We start from the raw sequence: 13,714 nt of genomic DNA, 5'->3' as shown, positions 1-13,714 counted from the left end.
AAATAACTAAGCATCTTGGACAGCACTAATAGTCCTTTGTCAGAACTGAGCCTCATTCAGGCTCAGGTCCCACACTTACCTCAGCCAACATTCATATTTACCTCCAGGAGGTATCACACGAACTCCACAACATGCTTGGCAAACACAGGTAGTTTACAGTGTACCTGTTGTTAAGCAAATTTGTATATCTAACCTGACATCAGAGGATGACAGGGAAGAAAAAAAAAATCAAAAAGGGAATATAATAATTCCTGAAACATAATTCTTTAGCTATTGTGCTTTTGCCACTTGTTTTACAAGAGGAATAGCATTCTGTGCTCAGCACAGCATCTTTGTTTTTTTAAAAGAAGTTTTCAATTTCTAGGCAGAGTATAATAAGGCCAGATTTTATGCCAAACTTGGAGAAAAAAAAAAAAGCTGGTTTTGATGGATTTTTATTATAGGATGGTTTTCTCTTAGCTGTCTGGCTTGCATTTGCCTCAACAGACTTCAACTCAGTTGTGCAACCAGCCAGTAGAGGGTAGTATGTTCACAGAGACATTGCATTGTCTGAATCTTCTGTCACAGATGTAGTTCACAAAACAAACTGGCTTGATTCAGTGGTCTTTTGAAGCCATCTAATAAACCCCTAAACACCAGAGATGAGTTGCTGAGACATAGTGGTTATATGAAAGTCTGAATTAGTCATGCAGCGACTCTGACCAGGACTTATGGAAAAAAAAAGCGTGTTGGAAGCAGGAACTGATTATGGATTCTAGAGATGCCTGTGATTATTGCTTCCATTCCATAACAAATGAAATAAGTATTGATTCTGATAAGTCTCATCTACCTAACTCTATTTTCTCACTCTCTCTCAGTGCTGTACTTTGCCTTTGCCAGCCGGCTGCTGCCATGGGTATACCAGTCTTCATCCTTGCGGGGCTCCTTGTGCACTGTGTGTTCCTGGTCTCCATTTTTGACATCTACTTCAGCTCTCCCCTCGTCCATGGAATGACTCCTCAGCAGACTCCACTGCCACCTCCGGCGAAGCGTCTGGTGCTCTTTGTTGCTGATGGTCTGCGGGCAGACTCTCTGTATGAGCTGGACAGCAGCGGCACGCCCCGGGCACCTTACCTGCGGTGAGTGCAAAACTGCTGAGCTGCAAGAGTGTGCTTCTGCATGCAGCTCTACACAGTGTTGAGAAGAGAACAAGAACAACAGTTGTGGTGGCTTGAGTATTGTCTTCCTTCTGCCTTGGAAGTAATGAGTTAACAGAGTTACGCTGTGCAGAAATGCCTGAGTTTGGGTTGGTGTCCCTTGTCAGGAAAGCTGTTAAAACTAGGACAGTGTAAATTGGGTCCATATTGTCCCCTGAACTCTACAGATAGTCAGTAACTGAGAGGGGAGTGAACTTTCTCCATTCACATCAGCATGGTATCAATTCTGAAGCGTGGCAGTCGCTAATTTAAACTGCTTCCTGGATGCTCAGTTTAAGAGTAGTAGTACATTAACATGCTTGTCTTCTAATTCTAAGCTAGTGACTAAACTTCTAAAGGAGTGATTAAAAAAGATGTCCTGAATGGATCTAACAGCAGGCTGCCACTTCCTCTTCATTCCACCCCTCCTGCATGCATGACCCAGCTGCTTCTCTTGTGCTCTTTACAATGTATGTCTAATTGCTTAAAGGAATTATTTCGTTTAAGGCTGTGAAAAAGTAATCCTGCTAAAAAAGTGTTAAAACTCATATCCTTATATGCTTAGAACTAATTTTCATTAACTTTCTCTCTCTCCTTATATCAAGATAATTATTTAAGCATAAGCCAATTAATTTCCTAGACTGAAAAAAGGCTGTATTAAACAAGACTACTTTTCTATGATGATAGAATTGGCATGGCTTGACTATCAGAGCAAACCCAGATAATCAGTCATCTGAAGCTCTTAGGGCTTTTGCAGTCCACTGCTGCAAAAGTAGTACAGAAATGTGAGGAGTCCTTGCTACAGTGCTTGCCAGCCTGGATGGGCTTACTTGTACCTGCTTCTGTTGCTGTTACTGTTTTTATAAGGTGCTGTCTGCCACTGGCAGGTGTGTGCCACATCAGTGTGAGTTTGCTATGTCTTCACTCTTACTCCAGAGCACTTCATTTTCTTAGCAGTGAAACTTGTTGGTCTTTGGCCCTACCAACCAAAACCTCAAGGTGTGAATGCTGTAATGGCCCCATCACTAGGAGCAGTGGTGATTAGCGGCCAGGAGAAAGTTATAATGTGTATATTTTAGACTAAGTGATTTGAGTTTTTAGGTTTCAGCTACTCAGCATTATCATGCCTATCTAGAGAAAAGTTAAACCATGCCTTAGCTTGTTTACTGCTGGAAAATTGATACTTTTGCATTCTCTGCTTTACCTTGCTTGTGGAGTTAGGAGCTTTCTATTTCAAAATCTGTAGAAGTAAAGCATTGTCACTGGTGCTGCAAGTACATGGGTGAATGCAGGGGAAGAACTGCCTTGTAATAAACAAAGATGCTGGTAGGTAGCTGCGTGCAAGAAAATGTCAGTAGAGGTGCAAAGTGCCATCTGCATTTCTCTCTCATTCTGCATAGGAGCACATATGTGTGTGAGCATGTATATGTGACAGATGATGAAAAGAAAAAAACATGCAGCATGCTGTGCCTTTTGAAATGTGGAGGATCAGACAGCCTAGAGTGTGTTTTCAGATCTATTACACGAGCTGCCACAATTTTGAAGCAACAGGTTCAGTGTTTTGTCCCTGAACCTTTGAGCTACACAACTTCTATAAATTAACTTTGTGACAAGATCATGTGTTAGTTTCTGAAAGTGTTTCCTTTTTTATTCTGCCAAGTTATTGCTGTCTGAACATTCCTTTTTCAATAATATTAACTCAAAGTAAATGCGATTTAATATAAAGATTACTTTTTAACATGTTCATTCCTAAGTTACAAGTGTTCAGTCCCTTACCCACTTTATAGTGTGGAGAGCTAGGCTGAAAGGAAGGAATCCTCCCCAGTGACTTGCAGCTGTACTGGTTACCACGGAGTGGGAACACCTGTGTCTGGCCCATCAGTTTGGGGATATAAAGGAGTGGGGTAGCTGCTCACAGTTACAGGCACTTGCAGTTGGAGCTTGGGACCAGAGTCTGCTGGAGTAAGAGCAGAAGGCTGCTGGCTGTGCTGTGAGGAGGTAGGGGACACATGCTGGTGTAAGGGACAGGTGAGGTGAGAAGATGTTGTGTGAGGGACAGACAGGAAAGGAACAGCTTGGGGTTAGCCAGCCATGCAGAATGGAGGAAGGAGTCAGAGCTGTGTGGAACTGCCTGTAAGACAAGGAATCAGTGCTGTGTGAAGTGGCCAATAAGAGAAAGAGTCTGTTATCAGAGAGGGGTCTATGAAGGAAGGAATCAGAGTTACAAGAGAGAAAGGTCTGTAAAAGAAGGCATGTAGACATGTTTGTGAATAAAGAACTGGTGGGAATGTCAGTTAAAGGGCTGGTGGTGATACCAGCCCTGTCTGTCTTGACTTAACTGTGACATTATAGTAGAGGGCAGTATAACAGCCAGATTATTAGTCTTATCCAGGTGGAGTAGCTTGGAAGCTGCTGCATTGTTAATGAGGGAAGATTGTCTTTAAATGGGCAAGAGCCATTCTTGTAGCAATGTGCTATTAAAAGAAGCAAAATTTTAGTGGGTATGTGGAATTAAAAATAAATATCCATTAGGCTTGAAGCAGATTGTTGGATAATACATGTATGCCAATTACCTAGTCTTCCACAATATTCTTGAAGAATCTGGTTTTCAGCAGTGTTCTCATAGCTGTGGGGGCCAGTAAGTGATCTGAATTGCTGCAGCGGTGATTTCAGGGAAGATGGTTTTTTCCTTGCCTGTCATGTTTCAGCCATATTACTGTATCATAGTAATACTTACCACTGTTATTATGGGTAGCTAATCTTTCTACTGTGATTAATTTTTTTTCAGTGATTCTTCTGAGTAAAAGGCATTGAAGTAATTCAAAGTATCTAAATGAATTTTGAAAAGATAAATGACAAATTTATATGTCCTTTTTTCTGCCTGGTATGTGTTACTGTTGACTTTGTATCTTGAAGTCATCCTATTGTTGACAAACAAAGGTAAAGAATTACTTTCCAATTCAACAGAAATCAAATTCTAATTAAATCAGTTTTCTACCTGTTTTTCTGGTCTGAGGAGAGCTGCATGTGTTTTATTTTTGTTTTAAATCTTTAATGAATTTTACTGCAAAAAAAAAAAAAAATTTTACTGCAAAAATAAGAAACCGCTTTGACTAATACATAAATCCTTTTTTCTAATCACTTTTTTCAGCACAACTTGCATTATCTCCTAGCTGAGAGTAGGAATAAGGTATTAGAGTGCTATGTCTCTATATACTTTTATATTCCTCATGTAGTATTTGGGCTATTTCAAGTAGTTCTGTGAGCTTTCAAGTAAGTCTGAGGATGTGAGGTCTAAGGGGAGTTTAAAAAAAAACTCTAACAAACAAACAGTGAATGCTGCAAGCTTAGAGTGGAGCCTGAAATTTCAGCGTGTTTAAAGGCATGAACTTAGAATTTATTTGGACTAAAACATATATCATGAACAACAAAATTTTAATTTCCTGGCAACTTGACTGTTAAAAACTACTTTGAATTTGTTCAGTAGATTCTGCTGTATAAATCAGTGTAAGATATGTCCTGTTGTGTTTTGTTTTCTTTCTTCCCTTGCTCTGACAGTGAGCAGTGAATCTTTGTTCTTCCAGAAGATGGAGACAAGAAAACAGCATATGGTAACATTCACCTCTTGCTTCCTGACAGGCTTCAGCTGTTCAGATCTTCAGCAGATGAGAATAGTTTATGAGACTGTTTCTTATGCTTCGGCTTTGTCCTCTGCTTTCTTTGCTTTTTATCTGTTGTAACTATTTACTGTATATGCATAAACCTTAGACACTTGATGTGTTGCTGTGTATGTGGTGAGAATGTGTTCTTCTTCGCTTCAGTGTAATTGCAAAAGATACTATGTTTACTTAAATTTTCTTCCTGTTGCCAAGATTATTTGCACCTTAGGTTTATGTGGGGTTGGAATTCTCTTGGTGTTTTTTCCAAGATTCAGCACAGATAAAGGCAGACATGGTCACAAGAGCTAATTATAATTGAGTGTATTTAAAGAGTAAGGTAAGATTGAACTAGACACTTTCAGGCTAAATGGAAAGAACAAAAGAGTAACACCAGGCAGAAACAATCTGTTGAGGGGAAAAAAAAGCTAGAGAGGAAAGCAGCAGAAAAAATAGTACGTTAATTTAAAGTGTATTAGAACACCAGCTGAAGTCATCTGTTTGCAGTGCTGATGGACCACAATAGTAATGTTCTCTGTGTGGTGCTGTAATATAGAACTACTTGCAGGTTAATGTTCTGCTTGTTTTACTGCACAGCATGTGGTAGGAAAAATCTGTTTTAGTCTGGGTTTGGGGCTTTTTTTTTGCATTTCCTGCCTCACATCTACCTGTCACTCTTTTTATCTGCAATTTGTTGTACTTGACAAGTCGTGAATGTTAACTGCCTTGAATCCTTTTCTCAGGAGTATTCTAGAGAATAATGGCAGCTGGGGAATCTCTCACACCAGGGTCCCAACAGAATCCAGGCCAGGGCATGTTGCACTTATTGCTGGATTTTATGAAGATGTCAGTGCAGTTGCTAAAGGTAGGCTGGTCCTAAAGCTGTACTCCAAAGTACAGTTGTTTCAGTGATGTGGTAGGTTTCTGGATGATTATTGATAAATGCCATTGTAGTTTGTATGCCAAGATGATATGGAAAATAGTCATTTTGGATGGATTTCCCACTCCAAATATTGATAGCTAAGAAAAGAGCTTACATAAATTAATATTTTTAATATGGTTGAATTTAGCAGCCTGAACCTAAAAGCAGAACTATCTAAAGGCTTCACCTCTTCACGTGACAGAATTTTCAATTATCATTTGGGATGCACTGGGATGTGGCTAAGTAGATGTTGCAAACAACAAATGAACTGCAGTGTCTCAGCTGAACCATTGCTAGCTTGAGTTGGATAATCAGGAGCAAAATAAAGTACAAGCCCCAGGCCCATGTTTTGACCAGAGCTGTTACTGAGTGTTTGGGGCTTGCTTATGCTGAACAACCCTTTGCATTACTGACTTGGTCTTTTGTGTGCTACTCTGCCTTCCCCCAGGCTTCTAGGCCTGAACACTAGTCATGTGTGCTGATTTTTGAACAAGGGAGGTGATAGGAATTACTTGGTCTTGTCTGTGTTCCTAATGAAAAGGTTCTTCCTTCTGCTAATCACTGCAAATGCAGGATTGGCAGGGATACCTAGTTAAGAGCTTCTCCATATTTCTGTCAAGTGCCTTTTCATGGAAACAGAAAATCTTAAAAGTTTTATTGTAAGGAGCAGCAACATGACTTCTGGAAATACATAAGTGTGTGTCTTATTGCATGAAATGCCGAAAACGGGGTTCAGGCAATAGGAGATTCAGAGTTCAGGAAAATATTAGCTGTTTAGAAGGTAAACCAGCTGTTTGAAACCCTGCATAATGAGATTGGCCTAGGTTTTCAGCTCACTCCTTAATGAAAGGGGGAGTAATTATAATAGATAGTTAAATGGAGTTAAAATCAAGATGCATAAATTGGAGTTCATTGTGAAATAATATAAGGGGAACCTACAAAAAAAAACCCCAACATTTTGCATGGAGTAGCAATTTTTTCAGTCAATGAGATCTGGCAATGCCATTTAAATGCAGGTGTGTTTGTTTAACAGGATGGAAGGAGAATCCAGTGGAATTTGACTCTGTTTTCAATGAAAGTAAATATACCTGGAGCTGGGGAAGCCCAGATATTTTGCCAATGTTTGCAAAAGGTAAGTCTTAATTTTATTAATCTATAACACATAGTTATCAGTAATATATAGCCACTTAGCATTTTTTGAGTGAGAGAAAAAGGTGAAAAAAGTATTTTCAGTTTGTGTATTTCTGAATACTTGATTTCTAGTTTGTTAAATGGAGATGGGGTGGAGGAAAAGAAGCAAGCTTTTGATGAAGCTATCACTATTTATTACTCATTCATTTAAATAGGCTAGTTCTGTCAGCATACTAAAGGAACACACCTTTAGTTATAAGGACATAGTTTTGGGTTTTTTTCTTTGGTGAGGTTTAAAATGCTTGTTTTGCAAGCCTGCAGCTGTGATTTTTCTTCAAGCCTGCAGCTCCCAGTGAGCTGGGAGATAGAACTGCAGCCATGCATATTCAGTGTCAGAGCTGAAGAAGTAGCTTATTATGGGTTATCCTGCTTCCACTCAGAACATTAATATGGAAAGGGAAGAACTGTATGCAAGCAAGAACTTCCTGGTACTATTCCTGAGGCTGAGCTCTTTTGCCTGTGGAGTGCAGTGTGTTAAAGTCTTGTCAGCCCAGTGCAGTTGGTGTTTGAGCATGCAGAGATTGCTGAGCAACACTCCAAATGTTTAAAGGTTCTCCAAGTTTAGTATTGTTGTTTTCTTAGAAGAATGAGTGCATATACACCCTTTCATATAATATCTGAATAAACAGACTCAAGTGAAAAGGGGGCAAGCTAAGGGCATTTGCTGCTCTTCTCTTCTGGGTATTGGTATTGACAAATAAGAAAAATGGGATAGGCAGGATAGGAGGGGAATGTAATATTGGTTTAGAGCAAATATACATCATATTTCTCATGATGATTCTTGAACTTTTTCTGAACTCGTCTCTTCCCCCTCACATCCTGGCATTCTCCCCCACAGCCCTCTCTTCTGCTCTTTGCTTAAGCCTCATGAATTTATGATGAGCTGTAAAAATATCTCCTGATAAGTTCCCATGACCTCAGATTACAGCTTGTATTTGGAAATAGTGTGATGGTGGCTGGGGAGAGGGGAAAGGTAGTTGCCCTTGCACAGATTATTTGTGTTTTTGGGGATATGTTCTTGGGAAAATATTTGGGGAATTCAACTGTTTCCCAGAGCTCTGTCCTTCTATTAGTTTTGTTTGAGTAAGATGATAAGCAGAGGACTTGTGAGCAGCTTTGATGTTATCTGAAGAGATGTGCAAGGACAATACTCTCTATATGGATTCTTCTGACTGGTATCAACAATGCAGTTTCCTTTTGCAGAGGGGAGGAAAATCTCCCCAAATTGGCAAAATTTAAGTGTAGTCATATATCTGAGAAGTAGATTATGTGTCAGAAGATGAATCATAATTCCTCATGATAGATTAATTTATTTAAGAAGACCATAGTTCCCTTTCTTTCAAAGAGGCGAAGTGTTCTAGTACGGAAGGGAAAGGAATTAAATGTTTGTTCTTTATCTTCACTTTTACAGAAAAGCAAAGGAGGAGATAGAGAGAAATTAAGCTATGTGCCCCTTTCTTTTCAAGCTGCAAATTAGTGAGGCCACAGGACTCTTGTTGTGTATATTCTATCATGCTAATATGTTCCAAATTTTGCTGTTTCACCACTTGCATTGGATGATGCATAAAGGCTATATGACACCTGCTACTTTTTTGGAAGGATGGAAAAATCCTTTGTTTAGTCTCATTTTCTATTTTCTCTAGGCACTTTTCTTTTAATAAACTATATGTTTCAAGAAAATGGTTGAGAATTCTATAAGGAAGTAAAAAAAATGTTCACAGATTTTTTAAAAATATCAAATTAGACACACATGAAATCTAAATTTGGCAGTTTTAATGACTGATTAGTATTTCAGTCTGAGAATATCTGAAGTATCTTGAGGAGGATTAAAGGGCATTTGTTTCTAATAGTTAAACTCGCTTAAGATAAATAAATTCACTGGACTGATTTTAACCTTATTTTCTATGATGTTTTTAGATGATACCCTTGAAATTACATAAAATGAAAATGGTTTGAAAGTGCCCATTTTATTTCCAGAGTGTTCCTTGAAACTTGGAGTTTCTCTTATAAACTTGCCAGGATTTGAGGCTTGACCTGAAAAATCCAGACCTATACTGTTCTCTCAGTGGTCTGGGTTGGACTATATTGCAGAGTATTAAATGTCATGCTGAAAAAGCAGCTGAGACTGTTGCTTCTCCGAGGGGAACTAGATACTGGTTTGTTGCACCCAGATTGCCCTTTGTTTCATAGGTTCCCCTTCTTTTTTTTGCAAGCTTCCAGAAAGGCTACTGTTTTAATTTGTGTATGAAGAAGATTATCAAGATCACGGGAAAAACTGGGACAAACAAATGTCAAGATTATTCTGGACAGACAGACAGACCTCTCCGTCTTCTGTTTTAGTTCCTTATTGTTAATGCAGGATTTCACATCTCTCACATGGCTGTATTTGATGACAGCTCTCTGATGGCCACACTCTGTCCTCCTCAGTGTATATCTGCCTTTGTGCATTCATTCTTTTTTGACCTCTTTTGTGCCTGCAAAATTTGCTGGCAATTTCTCTTGCTTGTCTGGACTCTGACCCACGACATGCTCGTCAGAGACACAACCTGCCCCACTAGCAGAGTGAGATATTCACTTTCTGTGGGATATAAATCTTATTGTAGCAGTATTGTAACTTCGTCCCTGATCCTAATATTTGAATATTGATGCTGAGTGTGAGATACAGTGGCAGAGAGCAAAAGCAATAGGTGATATCTTGTAATATCCAGTTATTTCCCATAGTGTAATGGCATCATCAAACCCAGCAGAGCTCTGTACTTCTAAAAGATGTTTTCATCCCTGGCTTTCTTCTACTTCTCTATCCCATCTTTAAGTCTGGGAATGAGGAAGCAAAATTTAAGTATTGGCATACTGTTGCCTCCCCCCTCAAACAACAGAACTAAATTAATATTTCCTAACTTTTTGCATAGTAGCATTTCTTTAAAAAAAAAAAAGAAGTAGTTATTTTATAAGCTATGCAAGCACTTTGAGAGCTTTCCTGGTATGGCTTCATGGTGCCACCATGTCTTTTTATAGCAGTACAGGATTGGGTGGATTGTTTGGTTTTGCTTTGGTAGAAAGTAGAAATGGATAAGTGGTAGATGTGTTCCTTTGTTTGTCTGCAAACTCTGTGCTGTCATTTGGCTTCTTTGGTGTAGGACTTCTCAGGTTTGCTGTGACACTGTGAAAAAACACTACAGCATTCTATCCTCTTAGACTATCAGTCATACTGGCAGTGATGGACAGAACTTATTTCTTCTTTTGAACTCATTTATCCACCAATTGAAACTCCTGCATTCACTTTCAATGCCTGACAGTATTTTCTTCCTTTTCTTTTAGACTGAGAGCTGCAGTGAGGGTTCTGTGTAATAAGTAGGAGTAACATCTCCAGGGGCACAGGGGAGAGCTGCACCAGAAAATCTGTGCCAGCTTTCATCTTCCTGGCCTGAAATACCTGCATCCCTCTGTGTGGGTTTTCACATAATCTTAGCTAAGCAGCTGCCTTATCCTGGCATGTTAGTTCATTCACAAGCCTGGAAGCTTACACAACTGTGTTATATAATTGTGACATCCAGCAGATCAGATGTATTCTCTCTGGTCATCAGCTGATTGAAGAACATTTTCCCCTCTGGGAGTTTACATAGTCACAGTGTAAATGGCACCCCTGAGCTGTAAGAGCTCTGCCATTGACTGAATTATTTAATTAAATTTTACCTAGCTTCAAGTCTTTTCAGGACTTTTGAAGTTTAATTTCTTGCCAGTCTTTGTCCTCCCACTGCTCCCTTCCTTCTCAGCTTTGCTCCCTTGAATAGAGAATGGAGTTGCCATGTCCAGATGATGTTTGCACATCAGTGGCCCTTGTGTTGTACTCTGTGACTGAACATAGTCCAGTAGTTCTTGCTTTTCTGATTTGGATGCTTGTTTTAAAGGTGCACACTTTGAATATTGTCTCCCCGAAGTTGTCCACTGGGCTTTAGTATCTAGAATTGAAATGCAGTAACCCTCCTGATGCCTTTGTTATATGTGATATATGATGTTTTCCTGTGGAACAGACTTCCTGTCTTGAATGATTCAGCTGAACTACCAGAAGCTGAGCATATTTTTCTTAAACATCCTGCCCCTAAAACACATGTTCAAATGAGACTATGAATATGGATCTTTCTTGGTTAGAAGTTTCTCAGTGAAATTCTTTGTTTCAAAACCAAATTCTGTTTAATTTGCTTAAACTGGGGTTTGGTTTTCTCCTGTCTGCTTTTCCATATTTTATTTCCTTGCCTAAGCATACTGGATAACATTATTCCTCATTCCTCTGAGGTGCTGCTAAGCTAATGAGGTAAAATTTTATCCAGGCTTCCAAAAAGGATTAATTATGGGAAAGTTTAAAATAAAGAGAAAATTTCTTTGGCTTCTTTCAGGATCATCCTTCTTGATGGGTTTCTTCTCCTGTGCATGGAAGTATTTTTGATTATGAGAAAAGCAAAAAACTTTGTATCTTGCCATCTATATTGTTTTTCAGGTGCTACTGGAGATCATGTTTATACATTTTGCTATGCAGCAGAAAGTGAAGACTTTGGAGCAGAAGATGCAGCCAAGCTTGACATATGGGTTTTTGATCATGTTAAGGTAAACAGAAAATCTTTTATCCTACCTGTTTATAAAAAGCACAGTTCCATGTTAACTTTACCATGGAACATGTTAACATTTAATCATAGAACTAGAAAGTAAGAAAGTTTTGAAAGACCTATCACTTGGGGTCATAAGTAAAAATTTATGTAATCAACTTTCATGGCAAGTGTAATAGATGCTTAAAGGAAGTATTTGTCATTCAATGCTAGTGAAAAAACTAACACTAATAAAAGTACCCTGTAAATACATTCTTGACTTTGTTTTGTTTGCCCATAATGTGAAACCCATCTTGGAGTACTATAGACCATTTAAGATCTTGAATACAATAAATTAAGGATTTTATAACTGGTATTTCAGCATGGTAGAAATGGTAAGTCTTTGTTATGAAAGCAAAACAAGCTATATTCTGGACTTATTTTTAGTCAAGCTTGTACTCTTACTGTAATTGTTCACTGTGTCTCTTCCTGGTAGATGTAGCTGGCTTCTAATTTTCTGCCATGGTTCACACTATGCTGTGGCTGCCAGAGCAGTCACAGTTTTGAGGGCCAAGATGTGAGGCAGGAGCAGCTTAAGCCCTGGAGCTGTAGAATTTGTTGATGTGATGCTCTGCTCAGCTTGGACCAGTGCTGGTTCATGACTGTTTTCTGTGACACTCTCGCCATGTTAATAGTCCAGGGCACGTGATTTCTGATTATTCATTGATTCCTGTATTTGTTGTTCTATTCTACCTCACTTGTTCTGGATTAAAAAATGCTGGTAGAGGGCATTGGTGTATAAATATCTGTAGTACTGAAGCAGTTAAGTGAGATACTTTCTGGATCTCATAACAGTGCTGATGGAGTTTCAGATTTAAAACTTTATTTCACAAGGTCTCTGGGCTATATGCATTAGTATAGCATAAATCAAATGAAAAAATAAAACAATAAGCCAAGTCATTATCTATATAGGAAGTGAAAGGTGGTTCTGCTTTAAACAGTGATATAGGGTGGAAAAGTTCATTATAGTTTGCTAATTTTCAAAGGAAATAATTTTCTGAGTTTGCAGGTGAAAACATGTTTTTTTTCCTAAGTGCTATCATCTTCCTGAATGTGCACTTGTGTCATGTTGTGTGTTGTAATGCATATGAATAATACAAATCAAATTAGACTGTCAGTTACACTTGAATAGCTGTTGTCATAAAGTTGCACCCTGCTGTCATTTGGAGCTGCACAAGTATGTGAGGGTGGTACTACCTTTCTTTTACTTCAGAACACCTAATGGCATTTATCCTTTCAAGCTATAATGATATGTTTAAAATATATGTCATTACTGATTACTTTTTTCCTTGGAGCCAGCACTATTATTTTTAAGACTTATTTTGCCCATCTAAATTCCATACTGTGAATGGATAGGACTTGATTGACTGGCATAAGCCACACATTCCATTAATCATCTCTTCAACTACTCATCAACAATTGCTTCAGGAGTGTGAAACTTGAGACTTACTGAAACCAAGGTCACTCTGCTATTACAGCTCAAACAACTTTCAGCTGTGCTAGTGAGATTATATGGAAATAGCAATGACAGTATGCTGGAATCTAAATTCTGCTTTGCCTACTTTTTTTTTTCCCCTCCTTTGTGTTTTATGTCAAGTATTTAACAATATATTGCTTAACTCATATATTGGCCAACGTAGTCCCTGGATTTCTGCCTCTTTAGGAAGCAAAAAACACCAAATGTACTTCCTCTCTACTTTGCAGTCCACAGGTCCTAAGCATTGTGAGGGCCACTTGTGCCCTCCTGTGCTCCAAAAAACCCTGGGGATAAAATGAAGAATGGCTGACTCATGTTTGGGCTGCTAGTGCTGGCACTCTGAAATTGCTTCTTCTTTTTAAAAATGCTAACAGTAACTTACCATCAGGAGCTAGTAAACTCTAACTACTTTTTGTTTGTATCTATGCTTAAGTCATGAAGAGAAGTGTATGACACTTGGTAGTTCTTGTCATGGATCATCATGATGCAAAGTGGTAACCTTTTTTGGGATAATAAATATACCACTGACTAGACTGTGTGGGTTTTTTTACCTGTAGCAGTGTGAAAATTCAGCAGTATTAATGTGTAGTAATAACTTGGGTTAGAGTTTGATTTGGAGTTCCAGATGGGCATGGAGTTGATGAACTGTGGTT

The 13,714-nt window shown here is 38.7% G+C and overlaps 1 protein-coding gene across 1 annotated transcript in view; it reads left to right on the top strand.

Annotated features, from left to right (window-relative positions):
• Positions 1-13,714, top strand: part of PIGN (phosphatidylinositol glycan anchor biosynthesis class N) — a 96,946-nt gene that overhangs the window by 12,186 nt on the left and 71,046 nt on the right. Inside the window, exons 2-5 of the mRNA XM_056484351.1 lie at positions 858-1,118; positions 5,575-5,696; positions 6,787-6,885; positions 11,440-11,546. Of these exons, the coding sequence (XP_056340326.1) occupies positions 892-1,118; positions 5,575-5,696; positions 6,787-6,885; positions 11,440-11,546 (555 nt within the window). The 5' untranslated portion in view covers positions 858-891. The remainder of the gene's footprint in view (positions 1-857; positions 1,119-5,574; positions 5,697-6,786; positions 6,886-11,439; positions 11,547-13,714) is intronic.

Source organism: Oenanthe melanoleuca, chromosome 2 (assembly GCF_029582105.1).
Source record: "Oenanthe melanoleuca isolate GR-GAL-2019-014 chromosome 2, OMel1.0, whole genome shotgun sequence".
NCBI classification, from domain to species: Eukaryota; Metazoa; Chordata; class Aves; order Passeriformes; family Muscicapidae; genus Oenanthe; species Oenanthe melanoleuca.
This window is presented reverse-complemented; position numbering and strand designations above follow the sequence as displayed.